Source organism: Alosa sapidissima, chromosome 11, assembly GCF_018492685.1.
Source record: "Alosa sapidissima isolate fAloSap1 chromosome 11, fAloSap1.pri, whole genome shotgun sequence".
In the NCBI taxonomy this organism is placed as follows: Eukaryota; Metazoa; Chordata; class Actinopteri; order Clupeiformes; family Clupeidae; genus Alosa; species Alosa sapidissima.
The window spans coordinates 34,644,078-34,665,991 of NC_055967.1; the positions used below are offsets into that span (position 1 = coordinate 34,644,078).

Below are 21,914 nucleotides of genomic sequence, written 5' to 3' on the forward strand. Positions count from 1 at the left end.
ACAGGATCGCAGGCGATGGAAAGGGTTAATAGGATAGCGAGCTGTACTCTTGTCTGCGACTTTGAGTGACGTGATCAGATCATTTTCCTGCCGCTTGTCTGCTGTGCCGCCGCCTGGGAGGGTACCGAGCGGGATCTCATTCAGCCTTCCGCCCCGTTACCGGACAGAGGATCTTACCACCGACACGAGCCCGATTCAGACGGAGGTTGTTTCTGTAGTGATATCTCTACTTTTGACGTTTGCGTTAGTTTTTTTCTCTACCCAGGATGTCTAGTGCTTTGTAAATGAACACGTCGTCTTGCGAGTTCAACGGACAGATTTACACAAACGGTAGCTGACAAAGATTTTTGTTTTGGGCTTCAATCAAGCATGCCACGGAGAAAACAGCAAGCGCCGAAGCGCGCAGCAGGTATGTTTACTACGCAGATAAAACTATACCAGTTGTCACATTCTTATTATATCCATTCGTAGGGTAATTTGTAAAATGTAACATTTTAAACTGTAGTCTAGACTATATTGTCTCACACGGATAATTGCCGATAAATATTCATTATAATTAGGCCTAAACTAAACGGAAACTATCCTCGCGTAAAACACTGCCCGTGGCCAATTAAGATTCTAACGTGTCCATTTCCGAACTTACTTATCTGGCATTTTACAAGGTAGCTTGGATAAGTCTTGACGGTGGTTCGTTTCCTATCAACTTTTAACATGTACACCTTCCGAGTTGACGCGTTTCTAATTGTTTTACCCATACGCAGAAAACGCCCAGATGCGTAAAAGCTCAATAACTGACGGACACTCTTGTTTGGACGCTGACAGTGATTGATTGGTTGTCATTTAGCCCTTTGATGCATTCCTTCCTTCCCTCCTTCCTGTGTTGTGCTCTCCGGAGGACTCATTCTATCACGCCCACTACTGACGTCAGGCTAACTCTGTAGACCGCCACACGAGCCTTGCTGGCTGAGGGTCCCGGGGCAGGAGGAGCAAGTAGTGAAGAAGTCAAACCCATGAAAACTAACATGAAAGGGTACAAGAACAGTCGGTGTTTGTCAGCGTCGTGCTATTTCCTGTGAATCAGTCAAGCTTTCCTTTTGCGTGTCTACGACTGAGGGTAAAGACAATTTTGGCCATAAATCTGGAGCTAAAGCCAAGTCCAGCATCTGGACAAACAGTGTGGGAGTATCCGCATGAGTGTACACGAGCTTGGCCGGGAGGGCTGGTGACGAATGACGCTGTCAGGGGTTTAGCAGTTAAATTGGACACTAGCGCGGTGATTTGTTCGAGGCTATAATACGCCTCGCCCATTATATTCTGAAAATATAAGATGGCTACTTTTTTTTTTTTTTTTCAAAAGTAAGGCATTTTGATGAATATGTTGTTAGATGGATTTCAATCACAAGGCATCTCAAGTTGCTCTCTCTCACTTCTCTCTCTCTCTCAGAGATTTGCTCAACCATGTAAAAAGTGCAGTTGTTTTGCCAGCTTCATTAGCGCTCACCTAATTAGCCGTAAACTTGATGAATCACTGACAGCTGGAATGATCGCAGATGACAGCCCGCGAGCTCTCCGTCAACCCGGCCAATTAGAGCTTCCACTGGCGCTGATGTCATCCGATGGAAATAACTATTTCTGTCGCCCGACATGGCTCAAACCCCGGGACAACAGGGATTGAGGCACTAGGCCTACGACTAGAAACTCACTGATATGTCGCACCTCTCTTGTACATGCCCCTACATTAAACAAAAAGGTGGAACATTAGGTGGAAGTTTAGCATTTTCACTCAATGGATGTAATCACTTTCTCTCTCTCTCTCTCTCTCTCTCTCTCTCCCACAGGCACATACACACGCACACACGCATGCAGTCACAGTCAGAATACACAAAATGTACTCACACTGGAGGATGAGAGTGAGGGCAGGCAGTATGGGACAAAAAGTATGTGCTCTCCATTAGATGAAGTCTATATTTGACTGATGTATTCTGCTGCAGTGGGGGTTGTGCAAGCGGTAGCCATCAATCATGTGTGTGTGTGTGTTCTGGCAAGAGTGTATGGGTGTTGGTGGGTGTAAGCCCACTTTTTGATGTCTGAGAAGATGGTGTGCGTGTGAAACAGTAGATGGTGTAGGACTGGGCGTGCGTCAGCAAAGCTCTCGGTGTTGGCATACCTCAGTGTGGATGCCCGAGGAGGTCTGTATCTCACTCAAGTCTCACTTACACAGGAAAATACCCAGGTTATATGAACACACTCTTTCAGACACATACAGATGTCTCACAATCACACACATGCATCCTCCACCCCTTTCTACACACACACACACTCTGACATACTCAGACACAGGTATATACACAGACAACAACCACACAGCCATGTGCATGCTTATCTGTCTCCCTCTCTCTCATGTACACACATACACACACTGATATTATTGCTTGTCAGAATTAAGTATCTGTTATTATTGGACTGCATTTCTGTGTTTTGAATTGTATGGAAAATGGACAGGTGCAAGAGGGATTCTGTCAATTTGTCCCCATGGTAATGCCACACTGACAGATTTGCTTGTTTGTGTATGTGTGACTGAGTGTATGTGTGTATGTGTGTGTGTGTTTGTAGTGAGCCAGAACTTGCAAGAAGGCTGTTTTTTATAAAGTGTGCAATGAGAAATGTGCTTTACAAAAATGATTATCTAACCTTCATCTTAATAAGATGAGCGCAGAACTGAATTGACAGTGTAAGAGAGCTCAATAGAGAGACAATGCTGCAATGAGAAAGAGGATGAGGCAGAGAGAGAGAAGAAGAAGAATATGGAGGATCATATGAAGATCCTCAACATGGACTTCTCTCTCTCCATAAGCTGTCTAGATAACAGGCTGTGGGAATGAGCTGGAGGGAAATATAACACCACAAATAACATACTAGCACAGGCTATTGCACCCCCTCGCCCCCATACCGAAACAGCTGTCCACAGCACTGACATGGGAGATAATGGCGCTGCCTTGGACGAGGGCTTATGATGGATTGAGGCCTCGGTGAAGACAATTGCCTTTTCTGGCAGGGGCCGTTCCCGTGTCCAGTGCTCCCAAGGGCCGTTCACGTTGGCGGCGGGATGTTTGTGGGGTAACAGAACCGGCCCGGGCCCACAGGGTCCGCTGAAACCCGAGCCGCCCGCAGGGGAGAGGCAGAGGAGACGATTTCCTTTTCATCGGAGTCGTTCATCAGGCAGCCCCACGCTACTCAGGACACCATGATGTGTGTGTCATCCATCAGAGACACTTTCACAAACTTTCCCAGACTAAAGGGGTGGGAGTACAGAGAGAATGAGAGAGAGAGGAAGAGAGACGAAGAGAGAGAGGGGAAGCATGAGAGAGGGTGGAACAGAGTGGAAGAGAGAGAGAGAGAGAGAGAGAGGGTGGAACAGAGTGGAAAAGAGAGAGAGAGAGGGTGGAACAGAGTGGAAGAGAACAAAAAGAGTGAGAAAGCCGAGAGCAGGGAATCAAGATGTAGTTGTTGAGAGAATTGACTGACAAGGAGCCAGGTCTGTCTGTGTGTGTGTCTGTGTGTGTGTGTGTGTGTGTGTGTGTGTGTGTGTGTGTGTGTGTGTGTGTGAGAGAGAGAGAGAGAGAGAGAGAGAGCACAGGGTGACTACCATTCAGGAGAGCGAGAGAAAAAAATGAGTGAGAGGAAGAGAAACGCCTGAGTGAGTGAGTACCAGGGAGACATGCAAGTATGAGAGCCAAGACATGAGTTAGGAAGAGAGAGAGAGAGAGAGAGAGAGAGAGGGAGAATGTGTGAGACACAGACTGAAGAAGAGAGATGAACTAAGATGATTGAGTGAGTGAGTGCTGCTGGACTAGAGGGAGAGTCAGACATGGTGTTTGAAGATATGTGGAGGAACGAGGAACAGAAAACACTGCTGTGGTTGAGATGTCATGAGCTGTGAACATTTGGTTAAAAAACATTATCTCTTTCTCTCTGTGTATATATGTGTGAGATAGTGAGTGAGTGTGTATGTGTGTGAGTATATATGTGAGAGAGAGAGTGAGTGAGTGTGAGTGTATGTGTGTGTGTGTATGTGTGAGTGAGTGTGTGTATGTGTGAGAGAGAGAGAGAGTGTGTGTGTGTATGTGTGAGTGAGTGAGTGTGTGTATGTGTGAGAGAGTGAGTGAGTGTGTGTGTGTATGTGTGAGTGAGTGTGTGTGTGTACAGTATGTGTGAGAGTAAGTGAGTGTGTCAAAAGGCCTTATGAGCACATGGTTTGTGTTGTGTGTAACTTTCTAACATCATATAAGGAGGGGTATGTATTTTGCAGAAGATAATTTAAGCAGTGTTTGCTTTTATTGTCTGTTTTTGTGAGTTTGTGGTTAAATATAGTGTGTTGAAGTAGAATGTTAAATGATGAACCAGGGAAATGGCATATGGTGCCAGTGGCATAGTGGTGGCAATTATCTTTCTCTCTGTCTCTCTGTGTGTGTGTGTGTGTGTGTGTGTGTGTGTGTGTGTGTGTGTGTGTGTGTGTGTGTGTACACATGCATGCATGCATTTCTGAGATAATGAGAGAATGAAATTTATTTTTATTATATACTGCACATATTGCACATTGCACATATTTGTTATTGCAGTTATGCCGATACAGGGTGTCCACATATGAAACTGAGAGACCTCTGTACCCTGATCACTTGCTGTGGACAGATGAAGCCACGATCCAGAAGTGCATTCAGGAGTATTTCTATTGCTCAGTTCATCTTTTCCATGAGGCCATAAATAAAGACATAAATATCTGTGTCCACACATATATCTCATGCGTAATGTATTTGTGCTTGTATATAGGAAGAGATACAGGGAGAGGGGGAGAGGGAGTGAGTGAGAGATAAAAATCCCATGTAGGTTGGTCTGTGTGTGTGTGTGTGTGTGTGTGTGTATTTAGGACTGACAGGCATCACTCACGTGGAGATGGCCTGTAAATGAACCCCATGCTTCACTCAGCCACTCTGGACCCCTCCACAGGAGAATGATAGATACTGCTTTAACAGAGACAGACAGGTGGAGAGAGAGAGCGAGAGAGAGAGAGAGAAAGTGAGAGAGAGAGGGAGGGAGAGCGAGAGAGAGAGAGAGAGCGCGAGAGAGAGAGAGATTAATGAAGGACACAAGGCTTATGAAGCCATTCATCATTGTGGATAATTCAGACATGCTGTGTTAAGCTGTAACCTGAGAGAGAGAAGAGAGAGAGGGGGTAGAGAGTGAAAGAGAGGGAGGGAGAGAAAGTGAGAGTTGTCGAGAGAGAGAGGGAGAGAGAGAGAGAGAGAAAGCAAGGCTTGGTATGTCTTCTGTATGATAGATAGCCTTGCTCTTGCTGTGTGTTACCCGACACCAGTATACACGTAGGAAAATGTTCAGATGCACAGGCCTGCACATACACACACACACACACACACACACACACACACACACACACACACACACACACACACACACACACACACACACAGCCTCACGTACAGAGCAAAACTCAACAGGATACAATACTCACTGTTATTCTGCCCCCATCTACTGTAAGCAATCATGACACAATTGAAACATATTGAAACTTAATATGTTCTTATTATCTCGGAAAAAAAAGATTTTGTTGTGATTAAAATCTAGTGATAAACATTTGGTTCTATTTTCATAACATGACCAGACTGCCTCCCTGCTCTCAGATAAAAGTTACGATGTGGCTACAGAGAAGGGTTACCCTGGGGCAGGCAACAAAGGTTGCTGTGTTTTCTATTCCTTCATTCTTCTCTTTCTTCCTTTTAGCATCTCTTCCTTTCTTCCTTTCTTTCTCACTCTCTCTTTGCCCCTCTTTCCTCTGGAGAGTAATGATGCCATCCATCTTAGGGCTGAGTTCCTCCCCTCTGTGTTGCTAGGCGATCAGAGCAAGCAGATGTTTGCTTTGAGTGATTCAGAAACCCTGCCAATCACCCGTGCCAGGTGAGATCCGTTAGCAACGCCGTGTGGTCATGGGGGAAGGGGTGTGTGTGTGTGTGTGTGTGTGTGTGTGTGTGTGTGTGTGTGTTTGGGGAGGGCGGTTGAATGGCAGAGTGTGAGATTGTGTGATGGAAACATGCCCACTGCCAGTGACTGTTTAGAGGAGGGGGTGACAGTTTGAGCTGTTCTCAGCTATGAACTAAAATAAGGACAGGAGCTATGGATGTCTTCAGGGAACAGTCTCAATGTTGTGTTTAGTGAAACGAAAGGCTTTTTTGGCAGTTAGACATCTGTTTTATATGCACATTTAGGTGAACATTTGTGTGTGTGTGTGTGTGTGTGTGTGTGTATGTATCTGCATGTTTTCCTCTGCAGTCTTGTCAGGTAACTCCCACTGCTCCTGGGACCCTGGTCCTGGAGACTATAGGCTCTAGTAGCCTGAGCTGGTCCTGGTTGGAGAATAGGAGACTATAGGCTCTAGTAGCCTGAGCTGACGATCAGGCCGATATTGGCTCTGTGTCTAGTCTACCAAGAACACTCCCCATATGAGCAGTTCTCCCATATACTTCCCATTTGAACACTTCTCATATAAACACATTTCTGTGGGATACCTGAGCAGCCTTCATGTTACACACAGTCCAGTTGATATTGGGATTTTATCATCATCCCTTCCATGAAGTCAACAGTGTTGAACATGAGTTATGCCAAATTATATATGAGTAAGACTTGGTGACATGGGTGTATATCCCATGTTATGATGGGATATTATTTGGAAGGTTTGACATGGATGTGAATACGAATGAAAACAATGTGAAAAAGCCGTGGGTAGCTGAGAAAAATGTCAGGGAAGGGGGATGTTCCTCTAGGCTAGAGAGATCTTGTAATTGTGTTTGTGCTGGGCTGGTGTAACTGGGTGATTCGTTGTGAAGATTGTGACCCTCCACACCATGGATTACACACATTAGACAATCACAAGTGCACATTAGGGAGGCGAACAATAGCTACCCTGGAGGTTAGGTGAAGACAGAATAACACACACACAACACACACACACACACACACACACACACACACACACACACACACACACACACACACACACACACACACAACAATAGCTACCCTGGAGGTTAGGTGAAGACAGAATAACACACACACAACACACACACACACACACACACACACACACACACACACACACACACACACAACAATAGCTACCCTGGAGGATAGGTGAAGACAGAATAACACACACACAACACACACACACACACACACAACAATAGCTACCCTGGAGGTTAGGTGAAGACAGAATAACACACACACAACACACACACACACACACACACACACAACAATAGCTACCCTGGAGGATAGGTGAAGACAGAATAACACACACACAACCCTCCCCCCCCCCCCCCCCACACACACTCACACACAACAATAGCTACCCTGGAGGATAGGTGAAGACAGAATAGGAGAGGAGGGGGGTTGCAGACAAGCACATATATACACACACGCACACACACAAATGTGTGCACTACACACACTCACACACACACGTACACAAACACACACACACACACACATACATAGTGACCTACTGTTTCAGTTAGTTAGAGAACAGAAAGACAGACAAAATAACAGTTTATCATGTGTGAGTGTGTATGTGTGTGTGAGTGTGTATGTGTGTGTGTGTGTGTGTGTTTATCATGTGTGAGTGTGTATGTGTGTGTGAGTGTGTATGTGTGTGTGTGTGTGTGTGTGTGTGTGTTTATCATGTGTGAGTGTGTATGTGTGTGTGTGTGTGTGTGTGTGTGTGTGTTTATCATGTGTGTGTGTGTGTGAGTGTGTGTGTGTGTGTGTGTGTGTGTGTGTGTTTATCATGTGTGAGTGTGTATGTGTGTGTGTGTGTGTGTGTGTGTTTATCATGTGTGTGTGTGTGTGTGTGTGTGAGTGTGTGTGTGTGTGTGTGTGTGTGGCAAGAAGGGAAAGACAGAGAGAACAGATAGACAGACATTCGACAGTCAGTCATGTGGACAGATGGCAAACACAGACGTTATTGCATATTTGAAGTTTTGGGGCGATGGCTTGTATCTTAGAGACACACACCATTGTTCCATGCATCATAAATCACCAGGGTGTGTGTGTGTGTATATGTGTGTGTGTGTGTGTGCGCGCATGCCACAGACCCCTCTGGCTATTTTGTTTTTCATCAGAAAGAAACCAAACACCCACATTACTGTTTTATTACCTTACTAAATCAGAGAGGTTGTCAATCAAGCCGCGCACAATAATTGGATTTGGGTGTCGCCTCCTGCGTGGGATTGTAAATCAGTCGGGGCTGAATTAAAAGATACAGCGTGAACCCCCGTGCCCTGTGAAGGCCTTCCTGAGGTGCCCTTAAGTTCTTGGCTCTGCTTTACTGCCAGTCATTCGCATCCCCCTCAATGGACATTAATGCTCCATTCATTTAACCTCCCTGCGTATACAGACTAAAAGATTTATACTGTAGATCATAGTACGCCCATGGCAGAGCTCCCTTTCATTATCTTCTCATGACCCGTGCTAAACCACATTGAGAAATGGGAACGGAGGGAAGGAACAGGCTAAAACACACACGTTTCACTCACTGAAGAAGGAACAGGCTAAAACACATACGTTTTACTCACCAATGAAGGAACAGGCTAAAACACACACGTTTCACTCACTGAAGAAGTAAAGCTGTGTTTTCAAGTGAGGAAGTTCATCATCATACACTTATAAAAATAACCCATTCGATTTACTTAATTGTAATGTGGACATTGGTTGTTGGTACATTTAATGAAATGTTCATGCTGTGATGATGACCAATATGAGCAACTAATACTAGCCCACATGAAATATACTTGTCACTTCAATGTCATTGTGTTATACAGGTAGAGAGGCATGCACTGAGAGTGGGCATTTAAATGTTGCAATTCATATTGCAGTGGCAATGCTAATAGAAGATAATTTGCAGTTACTTCATCTTGAGATAAAACCTTCTGCCCAAGATGTGCCACATCATTCAAAAGCATGTATTGTAGTTTGACATGGTGATATGATATGGACCACTGATATCGAGGGCATGCTTAATACATAATGCACTTATGAAAGGAACAAAGCATGGCTCATCTCAAAGATCTGTAAGCATAACTAACATTAAAAACAACTCATGTAAAACCTTTTGGCAACACTGATAGCTGCTTGATTATCTTAGTGTCCTTGCAAAGGCTTATGGAAACACAAGGAAGTGGTGGCACTAAGGGATCCCATGTGATCAATTGCCTTACTGGTTTAGTAGTTACTTAGGTGCTTCACATAAATACATTGCTGTGGCAAAATATGTTAGGTCAATGTAATAGCACTGTGTCGAAAGAGAAACATGACTAGTTTGTGTAATTCCATGTTTTGTGGTTTAGTATTGTGACAACCCCTCTTTTCCCCTTTTTCTTTACATGGTATACACTACCTAACATGATTCATTCAGATGATGGAATGCTAAATTGGAATGACTATTGAACATAATAAAGTTCTGTCATACAAAACTAGACTGGTTTATGTAATTGTAACATAATGTGGTTTGATAAATTGGACAGCCATCTTTTTAACGCAGATACATGAAGGACATGATTTAACATTATACAAGTAAAAATAATGTATTTTCATTTGCACTATGTTAAATCCTTCATTTTTATGTCAGTGTCTAGACAGACAGAGGCTTTAGTCATCGTCTCAGTTTAGCACAAATTCAGGCCGGAAAGAACAGGGAGACATTTAACATTTCTGCACTGCTGGTCTTTTCTTAGACAGAAGGTGGTCATGTCCCTCTGGCAGCAGCCTCTTGTACTTGAGCATCTGGTCCAGAAAGGATGAAATGATCCCTCTCTTATTCCTCCATTGTATCCTTTCATGCTGATCTAGACGCCGTGGACAGGCAGGGACGAGGGAAGAGAGAGGGTGATGGTGGTGCGGGCGGTGGTGGTGTGGGGCCGCTGGAGAGGAGCGAGCTGGCTATTGTGCGTATTTGTCCGAGCATGAGCAATTTGGTGGTCCAGACGGCCGTAACGTCGTCGGCGTAATTGTCTCCGGGACAACGCGAGCGAGCAGACGGGGGAAGTGATGATGTCGTTTTATTTACACCTGGCTGGCCTTCTTTTTACGAGCCAAGCCAGGGAGGAGGAGGAGGAGGAGGGGGAGGGGTGGGGGAGGGATTGAGCGTTTGCCAGGCACACCGGCCCTGACTGACAGCCTCTGATCAGGCCTGTCGGGCCTGATCACCGGAGACTGGCAGGTAATGGATCCCCGGTGACAACCCCAATCTCTGAGGGGAGTATGGCTGCCTCCCCCAGCCTGTCACTCATCTATTATGGCCCCTTTTTCCCTCTTCCTGCCCGGTGGCCTGACTCCGCCACCGCAGGAATAGACGAGACGAGTGCAGACGGGCGGTTGTGCGGGCAGCCGCAGAGGGGTCACTGTGTAAATGGTGACGGGCGGTTGTGCGGGCAGGCACGGAGGGGGTCACTGTGTAAATGGTGACGGGCGGTTTGCGGGCAGCCGCTGAGGGGTCACTGTGTAAATGGAAGCTGTTTGGTAGGGTGGTCCTTATATGGGGTAAAAAAAAATTTTTGGAAATGTTCAACTCTCACCCCCTAAATGTGTTAGGATATCAATAAAAACACACTGCAAAATTTTGAATTGTTCCTACAATATCTAGAGGTAGCTCAAGGCCTTTGAATATTTCCAGAATCGCTCATTTTTACAGAAATTGTACCTTTTAAGAACACACAACAAAATAAAATGCAATATTATTTGTTGGTCAGACTATAATAAGGAGAATAGCAATAATAAACAATGTCAATTAAATCAATAGCCTAATGAAATAAACAATGAAAATGATTGGGGGGGGAAGCAATAATAAACAATAATGTCCATTCAATCAATAATATAAAAACAATAACATGGTAAGACTACATTAAAGAGAATATCAATAGTAAACAACAATGTCAAATTAATCAATAGCCTAATGGAAATAAAACAATATTTTACAAACCATAACGCATAAGAAGCGCTTAATGCCCTAAGTGCCTAATATGCCTTTAGACCCCTCTTAAATGACCCAAAACTATCACAGAAACGGAGAGCACTGGGCCACTCATTCCACCAACATGGAACCACTGAGGAAAAGAGTCTTGAATTTGACCTAGCATTTATGACTGGTCGACACAACAGACGCTCATCAGAAGACCGCAGTGTGCGGTTGGGGATGTATTTCTTGATCATTGAATTAAAATAACAAGGAGCAAATCCAGGCAGTGTCCAAGGCCAAAGGCCAAAGTGAGAGACTTAAATTGTATCATCATATTGTACAGTTGTACACCCGGGACGTCCTTTTTCTCTTTGGGCCAGAAGAAAGTCTCCATCTTCTGGATTCTTGAGAAGAATGAGTGCATCTTGATGTGCGATATCAAACAGGTCTCCCAACTGGCCTATGAAGGCCTCTACATTGCACTGCTGAGTCTCAGAAGTTATCTTGGTGTTTTCCTTCTGCCACTTGTCGTGAAGTGTTTCCAGTTGTTTTATGGCATGATGTTGGGGACGAACAGGAATCCTAGCCTTGTCCTAGAATACCAAGACTTCTTTGATCACCGCTGTTGCACTTTCATTAAGTTTTTTTTTCAATGTTTTATGGTGATATTACAACAAACATAAAACCTGCTTCTTGGAGGGTAACTTTGTTCCAGTTATTTCAGTCTCTTCTGATCCAAGTAACCATATAGCGAATTTGCTTTGTGTTGCTTCAGCCATTGTCTCAGTGTATATTGTCTATTGTGCTTCATTCGCATTGATGCTTTGAAAGACATATCACAACTAAAACAGGAGTTGCTATGAATTGCTCACAACAGCATATTATTGGGAAATACCGGAATCAGCAGATGAGATCAGCAAATCAGCATTGCAAATTTGCATGGACAATATGGAATTCCCATTTTAATGTGGTCACCAATAATCAATACACATTGTCATTGACTGCATGGTCAAATAAGTCCATTGCTACCATAAGCATATATTATTAAACAATTATACATGCTAGCACAATGTATCACATAATACGCAAAAAATCCTAAATATGCATACTGCACAGTATGTGTTAAACTTGATCAATATTGATAAAAAATTGCCCAATTATTTTTTTTATTTATTCAAACATATTGGTGGGGTGAAAGCATGAACTTTCAAAAGTTGAAAAATAAGGACCACCCTACTGTTTGGGCTCTAATGTCGCCTGTCAAGCTTGTGCGAGCAAGAATCTATATGTGTATTTGTATGTTTGTGCATGTGTGTGTGTGTGTGTGTGTGTGTGTGTGTGTGTGTGTGTGTGTGTGTGTGTTATATATCTATGTGTGTTAACATGCTTAACTGCAACATTTTCAAAGGATACGTGTTTTATTGTACTTGTCAAACTCCTACATGTATATTACAATTCTAATTACTGATCTGATTTTGATCAGATGCTGCAAGCAAGCTGATTTCAATTTGAACACACTTATATTTGTCTGTATTCATGAGAGGATGGCAATGAGAGAAAGAGAGCGAGAGAAGTGAAGGAGGTAGTAAGAGAGAGAAGATGATAGAGAGAGAGAGAATGAATGCAGGCACAGATGTAAAAGATGATTAGCTGTTTGTTGATGAAGTGATTGATGAAGTGGTTGCTAATGGCGTGTTCAGATGAGTTGATGAGTGATGAGTTGGTGTGTGTGATGATGGGGTTTGTAGAGGTGGATGTCTGTGTGTTTTCAGTTGTTGCATGTGCATTATTAACATTTTTGTTGATTAGGTGTGTGTGTTTCAGCGTTTTAAGGTCTGTTAATTTGAGTTAAACCAGGCATCTCTGAAAGTGTGTGTCGGTGTGTGTGCTAACAAGGTCTTTTGTCTAAGAAGACATTTGATGTCCATCCTCTGAGGAGTGTTGAGTGTTGTTGAGACACAGGGGGTCAGTTGTCAGGTGATGGGAGCCTCAGTCATTCTGTCCCTCAGACACACAGACACACAGACAGACTGATTGACTGACTGAGGGTAAATATACTCCCATATATAGCACCATATTTAAGCATAGTGTGCATGCCACCAATGTTGCCACCAACATGATTCCACCAAATTGTTGCATCCCTACGATTTTGTGTGCATTGATGTGCAAATAAGATTTAAACCACTGGCTCAGGGTCAAGAGAAAACGTTATCCATGTTTGTTATGTACAGTATTCATTTTGCAGATGCAATGTACAGCGCTGATGAACATTTTCATTAGCATGCTTCCTGGGATTAAAACTACTGAGAGGCCCGATGATAAAATGAGAGATTTGTTTATTTCATGCTTCAGCGAATCATATCTGATTAGATTCCCAGCGATGGCATTCTAAAGTAGATAGCTATCACTATCACCGCACAGATGGAGCTTGATCTCTATCGCACTCAGTAGGGATGGAGGAGTGAACGGTCAGACCTATGAAAAATGAAACAGTTTTTTCTGTTTTCTTTTCTGTTGTTCTTCAAACATTTCAAACGTTGTTATTGAGTGATTGATATTGTGTGCTGCCGCCAACAGACATGTCCTCAAAAGCAAAACTAGTGGACTTGGTGACACAAATGGTGACACTCATTCACACTGCCCAGACACAATGTGTGTTTTGCAGTATAACTAAGCCATAAGGATGCATCAAGCACAGAAAGAGAGAAGGATGGAGACTGAGAGACTCACACACACATATAAAGACTCACACACACATAAATACTCACATACATATAAAGACTCACACACATATAAAGACTCACACTGTCACACACATATAAAGACTCACACATATAAAGACTCACATACATATAAAGACTCACACACACATAAAGACTCACACACACATAAAGACTCACACACATATAAAGACTCACACACATAAAGACTCACACACATATAAAGACTCACACACATAAAGACTCACATACATATAAAGAGTTTGGTTTCAAAACGCTATATCCTCCATTTTAATGCATTTTCATAAATCATTTGTTTTAATTTTGTTTTTCAAGTAATTTCGGTGGAAATGTAGTTGGGTATTGTTATTTGATTTATCTTCACTCAATCAAAACAACAGAACTGCAATTTTATTGATATTACCTGAAATACACAAATAATTAACACGACTTGAATTGACTTGACTTATTAATGTTTTCAAAAATGGATTTATAGCTTCTTATGCCATGGGGTCAGAAAAGGAGGGAAAGAATAGGAGAGATGAGGATGGTGGAGAGAGAGAGAGAGAGAGAGAGAAAGAGAGAGAGAGAGAGAGAGAGAGAGAGAGAGAGAGAGAGAGAGAGAGAGAGAGAGAGAGAGAGAAAGGTAGAAAGAGAGGGGGGTTGCTTTGTCCTTGTAAATGTGTCAGACAGAGATGCCCTGGCAGACTCAGGTCCTTGCTCACACACACACACACGCACACGCGCACGCGTACACGCACGCATGCACACACGCGCACACGCACACGCACACACACACACACACACACACACACACACACACACACACACACACTTCACCTGTCTGAGGTGCATTCGTGTTGTTGATGATGTGAAGTGACAGGCTGCTTATGTGACTCTGTCTCCCATCTTCCCTTTTAACCTCTGTCTCTCTCTCTCTCTCTCTCTCTCTCTCTCTCTCTCTCTCTCTCTGTGTGTGTGTGTGTGTGTGTGTGTGCACTCATGTCTTACAAAACATCATCATTGCCTTGTTTTTTGCCCATCTCCTTCAACCACCTCCGTATCTCTCTCTATCTGACTTCAGCTTACACCCTGGATCCCAGGGAGGTGTTGCATGTCATGGTCTTATTCAGATGTCTTTCTCCTGAAACTCCAGTGAGGCCCAGTAGAAGATTCTAGAAGAGCCAGAGGTGGCTTGGGGATTCTTGTGGGGTTCTATGGAATGTTGGAGACACAGGGAATTGACATTAGTATGCTGACGTGGGCACATCTAATATACAGTGGTCACCTCCACACTCTGGAGCATTTCTGGGGAATTTAGCAAGTGTTTCAAGTTGTTGTGCTTATAAAAGTGTCAATGATGTCAGAAGTCACCATTAGATGATCTTTTTTATGGACACTTTTCTGCTTTTTGATTGCGAACTCCTAAAACTAATAACAAGTAAACACTTTCATTCTGTTTTTAAGACAGAAATTATGGTCTGTTTAATCATCATGAACGTTCTGTGCTCTGTGCTGTGCTGTGAATTGAATAAGAATTCCAGCCTGTTGATCCTGGGTTCTTAATTCTAAATGGATGTCTGTCCCTCCCCAGCCTACTCCCCAGAAGACACCCCAGAGCAGACAGTTGAAGGAGGAGAAGTGCTGGACAATGAGGACCCAGCCGCTGACCACAGACTGCAGATGGACAGCTCCTGCCCACGGTCCGACCCACTCACCCCAGGCCCTGAGAGTGACCAGGACGCCTGCCTGACTGACCTCTCCTCCCATGACCTGGACAGCGAGTCCCACCTGAGCGAGCCTAGCGACCGCATGTCTGACTTTGGTGACTCGGTGAAAAACGAGGAGGTGGCCAGCCGAGGCTCGCGGAAGCGCCGGCCGGGGACGGAAGGTTCCGGAAGCATCAGTCCAAGCAGCCTGGAGCAGATGAAGGCCATATACAGCAGTTTCCTCACCAACTCCTACTGGTCCTCACTGGGCCTCAGACAGCCCAGTTCTGAGAGCATGCCATGCCCCAATAACAGCCCTGCCAACCCCAGTAGTGCCACAACCAGCAGCAGTGGCAGCACCAGTGCCTTTGACTGGCACCAGTCAGCCATGGCCAAGACCCTCCAGCAGCAGGCCCTACCGAGCCCTCTCCCTCTGGTCATCCAGGATCCAGGCCTGGTCAGCACCATCCATCTCCAGCGCCAGAGCACCAAGCTGTACGGCTCCATCTTCACCGGCGCCAGCAAGTTCCGCTGTAAAGGCTGCAGCTTGGCCTTTGAGACCTTGGTCGAGTTGACCGTGCACATGAACGAGACGGGTCACTACCGCGACGACAACCACTCCAAGGATGGCAGCGGCGCCAAGTCCTGGTCCAAGCCACGGAAGCGCTCCCTGCTGGAGATGGAGGGGAAGGACGACGCTCAGAAGGTACTGAGGTGCATGTACTGCGGTCACTCGTTCGAGTCGCTGCAGGACCTCAGCGTGCACATGATCAAGACCAAACACTACCAGAAGGTTCCACTGAAGGAGCCCATGCCATCCGTGCCGGCAAAGATGGTGGCCCAGTCCAGAAAGAGACTCCCAGTTGACCTGGACTTTCTCATTCCCCAGTCCAAAGAAAGGCCTCCAAAAGTGTCCTGCGTCAGTAAGAATCACCAAGAGAAGCTCCCTGATGCTGGGGCTGTTGTCACAAACAATCACCATGGAAATCAAAACAATGGGAGTGGCGGCACGTGGCAGTTTGAGTCTCACAAATCACAGATTCTGAAGTGCATGGAGTGTGGGACCTCCCATGATTCTTTGCAGGAACTAACTGCCCACATGGTTGTCACGGGGCACTTCATTAACGTCAATAACATTGCCATGAAAAAATCAGAGGTTGCCCCTTTATCCGGACCAACCTCCCCCACAGAAGAGAAGAGCCAGACTGTGCCACTGCCTCCCTCCTCTCTCTCCTGTTCTCCAGCCTCTCTCTCATCCCCCTGCATGTCCCCCTCCTCTCTTAACACTGGCCTCAAACAGGAGGACTCAGACAGCAAGCACAGCCCACTACTCTCGTCTGAGGACCAGAAAGTCGAGAAGTCCTCCAAATACAACTATCTGACCGAGGAGGACCTGAAAGAGAGCCCCAAGGTGGGCGCGGACATCCTGAAGTCTCTGGAGAACACGGTCTCGTCAGCCATTCACAAAGCGCAGACGGGTTCGCCCAGCTGGGGCGGCTACCAGAGCATTCATGCTGCCTACCAGCTGCCCAGCAGTGCCAGTCCATTCCAGGTCATTCCTGGCAGGAGTTCTGGCCTTAGGTGTCCTGCAGTCAGCAGAGAAAGCCTCTCCCTGGGCAAGAGCCAAGGGCTGACCTCACCTGCCAGCAGCCACTCCCCTGCATCTCCTGCATGTCAATCACTGACTTCAGAGGCCAATAAAAGCACTTCCTCCTCTCTTGTCCCACCCTCTTGTCACCCGGTCAACCTGCAGGCCATGCAGGAGCTCGTGAAGAGAGTGACAGAGAAGATGGCGAAAGTGGAGAAACAGATGAGGCCTGTGGAAGCTGATGCAGTTCTGGTGATAAAGGAAAGTCCTACTCCCGACAGTGGTCAGTCTTTGGAATCTGCTGACCAGAGCCCACACAAAGAAGTGCAGCCCATAGCCGCACTGGAGCAAACTGACACAGAGAGTAATGTAGCAGAGGAGAGGAGCGAGACAGAGCCAGAGAGCCAGATGACCGATCTAGTCAAATCTCCCAGACCTGCTTTGGACGCTAGCACTGCCATTATTACCAACCATTCAGTGCCAGAGCAACCTTTTGTCAATCCCTTAAGTGCACTACAGTCAGTGATGAATCTGCATCTTGGCAAAGTGGCCAAGCCTGCTATGCGAGAGGCAGACCCTATGAGCATGCTCTTCAAGATGAGTAACAGCATGGCCGACAAGGTTGCTGTAGCAACACCCCTTCCTGCAAACAGCAAGAAGACCGAACTGTGTGTCGAAAGTTTCCAGGAGGTCGACAAAGACCAGCCAATTGATTTGTCCAAGGGCAAGAGCGACAGGCCTCGTTGTTTGACTGCATCTTCTACAACATCAGCCACGCTCAGAGCCACGACATATCCACCTGTGCTGCCAAGCCAGCCCCCTACAAACACCCCCATAGATAGACCTCTCCCCATGAGCGAGGCTTTTCAGGAGAGTGCGCTGGCGGACATCTCAGACATGGTGCGCAACCTAACCCAATCCCATGTCGTCACGAAGGCCACGAAACACAGTGGACGCCTGGAGAGGACCAGCAGCGAGAGAGCCGTGGCAACGCCAGGGGATGCGGAGGAGGACGTGCCGTCTCACAGGCGCAAGGGCCGGCAGTCCAACTGGAATGTCCAGCACCTCCTCATCCTCCAGGCGCAGTTCACCGCCAGCCTGCGGCGCTCGGCCGAGGGCAAGTACGTTCCGCCGGACCTGAGCCTCAAGGAGCGTACGCATATCTCCCACATCACGGGCCTCTCCATGACGACCATCAGCCACTGGCTGGCCAACGTCAAGTACCAGCTGAGGCGCTCAGGCCGCACCAAGTTCCTGAAGAACCTGGACTCGGGCCAGCCGGCGTTCTTCTGCAGCCAGTGTTCCACACAGATCCAGACGCCGTCGGCTTACGTAGAACACCTGGAATCCCACCTGGGCTTCCGTCTCAAGGACCTGGCCAAGGTCTCGGGGGAGAAAGCAGCTCAGCAGCTCAGAAAGCAGGCGGTGTGGTCTAGCAAAGCCCCGGCTGATAAACAAGCGGCTTCTCATTTGCCCTCACTGTACGAGGAAGGGAAGTGTGTGCTTCTTGGGTGCAAGTTTTGCAAGCAGACTTTCACAAGCAAGCATGCACTTAGACTCCACACATGCCAAATACATGGGCGAACAGAGGACCTTCCACCGAAAGGTCTCAAAATGGAGACGTAGATTAGTTCCTGGAATCAAGACTGTCTTTGTTGAAAACGCATAAAAGACACAAACTTTGAGTAAACAAAAAATCACATTTACACTTCATTGCCTATTTCAAAACAGACAACTTAGGACTGTGGTGAATAGTTCTATTTTGATATATTATATGTTATGATATTTTTAAACAAATATTATTTCCAAAATATTATTTGTACATGTGAACGAAGTATCTTAAAATGCTATATTAAATATCTTTAATGAACAAGTTAAATATCAGTGTCAGCCTGGAATGAAAAGCAGTGAGTATTCTCCACGGAGAATAAGTTATGTCATATTCAAGAGCTGCTTACCATCGCACATACAGTAGACGTTGTGTTCATAATATAAGATCCTGTATAAGCAGAGATTAAGGTTTAAGTTCATGTATATATACACAATCAAATGTATTACTGGATGGGTTAGTGCACTTTCAAAAACTAATGTTTTTCATTAACATAGAGAAGTTAGCCAATTTCAGCAGAAAAGCACCAATGTTGTTTTGCACAGTATTATTGCATAATATTTAGTTTCAGATGGATTGTTTTTATTCTCCATATTACCTAAAAATACACAACATAATAAAGATAAGAGTCTGTGTTTTTGTTGTAAGGCTGGTTGTCAATATTGTACACTTTCGTCTGTTAATTAAGGATGATTGAAAAAAAAATCCACAATAATAAAATGTCCTGTTTAAATAATTACCTTTACTATCAATCACGAATGTTATGAATGTTGCATTGTATCTGTTGTTAATATCGCTTTGGTAATTATTAAAAAAGCATTTTTGTCATAAGATCACATGTTTTCACTTTCTTTCTTTGGAATTGTATTTTGTGATATTGAAATAATTACATATTCATAACAATTGTCATTAACATAACGAAGTGACAAGATGCTGATCGAAGAACTTTTGACATAAGACATTCATCAATACCATACAGTATTAAAGACTCAACATAAAACCCCTTTTTTAAATGATCATTATTTCTTTGGTCTTTGCATAACATAAATATGTCTGAAATAATAGTGGATAAATTCTACAATTACTGTTCCCTTAACAACATTTCTCCTCACATGTTCCCTGGAAGATATATTTGATGTGCTTGTTTCAGGGGCGTAGTGATCTCTTGTCAGTGTCCTTTGGTCTGTATGTGTTCCACACCTCCACGTCTGATCCTCTCCCTCTCATTGTCTTGTGTACTGTTAAATCCTGTTAGTATGGTTGAGTTGCTCTCTTGCAAAAGCAGATTAATTAACCCTCGGTGCGCCGAACAGCCATCACTCACACTGCAAGCTCATTATCATAAAACACTATGCACCATTTTCACATTCTTCTCAAACAGACTCCATTACACGGGTGTTTAAGAGGTTTATAACTGAACTTCAGTAGCCTTTGAAATGGTATTTTACATTATGCAAAAGCACATAGTACTAACGGCTCTGTGTCTACTGAAGGATGGCTGCATAGCCGTGCCTGTTGGCCAGAGATGACTTACATAAAATATCTGATGGTTGTCTGCTGTTTGTGAGTTTGTTTTCGGATCATTAGGCATGATCTGAAAATTAGCCTTTGGGGTGACTTCTGCATCTGCAAAGGCAGCACACTGTTCATCTACTGAGATAAATGCAAACGCATCTTCCAACACGGACAATGCAGCAGAGGTACGCATTCAGTAACATTCCCCAACATCCTGTTGGTTTGGTGCTATTTGTATTGTTTATCTATTGTTTTATTTGCTGTCTGTTGTCTTAGCAATCAGGAAAAAATACAATGACAGGAAGTAATGGAAAAATAGGAACAGAGAAAGAGAGAGAGTGAGAGAGAGACTGAGAGAGACTGTTCTTCTCTAGTGCCTCCCATCAGCTCTTGTCATTGGCCTAATGAATATCATTTAAATTGCTCTGTATTTTGGAGGATTTCGTGTGTCAATCTAATCAGAGGAGGAGGTTGAGGACGGAGCTCAGACTAATGAAAGCAGAACAGGGTTTGACAGAGTGATGAGTGTCTGAGAGCTCTCTCTCGCACACACACACACGCACACACACACACACACAGGTTTAAACAAGGTCACAGACATGCCAATCAAGATGAAAGAAAGATATGTTGATGGAAAAAGAATTAGACAGTTAGGCACAAAAGTGTGTAGGTATCATGAGAGTTAAAGATTGTTTCCCCAATTTTAATGGGTGTATTTCACCTTTAAGGCCAATGCCATTTCTCACAATAATTTGTGAAGCACACTGTGCCATATCCAATCCATTTCAAAATACACAACTCATTATAATTCAGAGCCACACTTTTAAACAAGCATCCTCTTGAATGAAAATATCAAACAAATTGGTTGATGGTCTCCGCTCATGAGTAGGTCCAGTCCAACTTCAGGGGTGCCTGCCTTTTGTGACGGCGGCTGTCGGCTTACATCGGCCTGAGACACAATGTGATGTGACAGGGAGTGACCTCACCACGGGACGGGAGTGGAGAGGAGCGGAGAGGAGCGTCGGACGGTGAGGAGGGGAGAAGATGGGAAAGGGAAGGAAGAAGTGAAGAGAAAAAAGGAGGAGGAGGAGGAGGAGGGGGGGAGAGAGAGGTAAGGGGTAATTGAAGGACAGGAGAAGAGAGGAGATGAGGGGGAGGAGAAGAGAAGAAAGAGGAGAGAAATGGACAGAGCGAAGAGAGGGAAAGTAAGAGGAGGATGGAGAGGGGGAAGGATGGAGGGAAATACACAAAAGGGAAAGAGGGGGAAGGATGGAGGGAAATACACAAAAGGGAAAGAGGGGGAAGAAAAGGATGAGAGACTGTAGGAAAGGAGAAAGAGAAAGGAAACGACTGCACAGGAGAGTAGGTTAGAGGAAAATAAGGAAGGAGTTCCTGACTTCACCTGGTGTGTGCGCTGAAGGTCAAATCACCAATGCCTAAAAAAAATAACTACACCGACAGCGGGTGTGTGAGAGTGTATTTTCTAAATGTTGCTATATTTCTTTGAGAAAAGGAGCACACCGATTTACTCATTCAAGAGGCTCTCTGCCATGCAGTTTGCATCAACTGATGTCAAATGTTTTACGTCAACAGAAAAAAAAAGGTGAGCAAGGGCAGAAGCGCCAAATGCCAAAATCTCCGGCAGCTGGACAGGAAGTGAGTCTCACGCAGCTGACTTGCAGTTGGCCGCCCCTCCCAGAGATAGCTGTCAGAAGCGTTTTCGCCTGAGCCCTGACAGATTTGCTAAAGACACTCG

General features: G+C 44.9%; 1 protein-coding gene across 2 annotated transcripts; it reads left to right on the forward strand.

The window, feature by feature from the left end:
* Window positions 1-19,547, forward strand: LOC121724392 (teashirt homolog 3-like). 2 transcript variants are annotated; one of them, XM_042110924.1, is made up of 2 exons: window positions 1-409; window positions 15,332-19,547. In XM_042110924.1, the coding sequence occupies exons 1-2, from the start codon at window positions 370-372 to the stop codon at window positions 18,658-18,660; spliced, it is 3,369 nt and encodes a 1,122-aa protein (XP_041966858.1). In that variant the 5' UTR covers window positions 1-369; the 3' UTR covers window positions 18,661-19,547. The 2 variants fall into 2 exon arrangements, with proteins under 2 accessions (XP_041966858.1, XP_041966859.1); XM_042110925.1 differs by lacking the exon at window positions 1-409 and adding an exon at window positions 1,862-2,189.
* Window positions 19,548-21,914: the final 2,367 nt, after the last annotated feature.

What these genes read in the sequence shown, in the direction of transcription:
- LOC121724392 (XM_042110924.1), top strand. Translation starts at nt 370, where the DNA reads ATGCCACGGAGAAAACAGCAAGCGCCGAAGCGCGCAGCAG. An exon ending in AGCGCCGAAGCGCGCAGCAG is followed by an intron (nt 410 to 15,331) that starts GTATGTTTACTA and finishes GTCCCTCCCCAG; the next exon opens with CCTACTCCCCAGAAGACACC.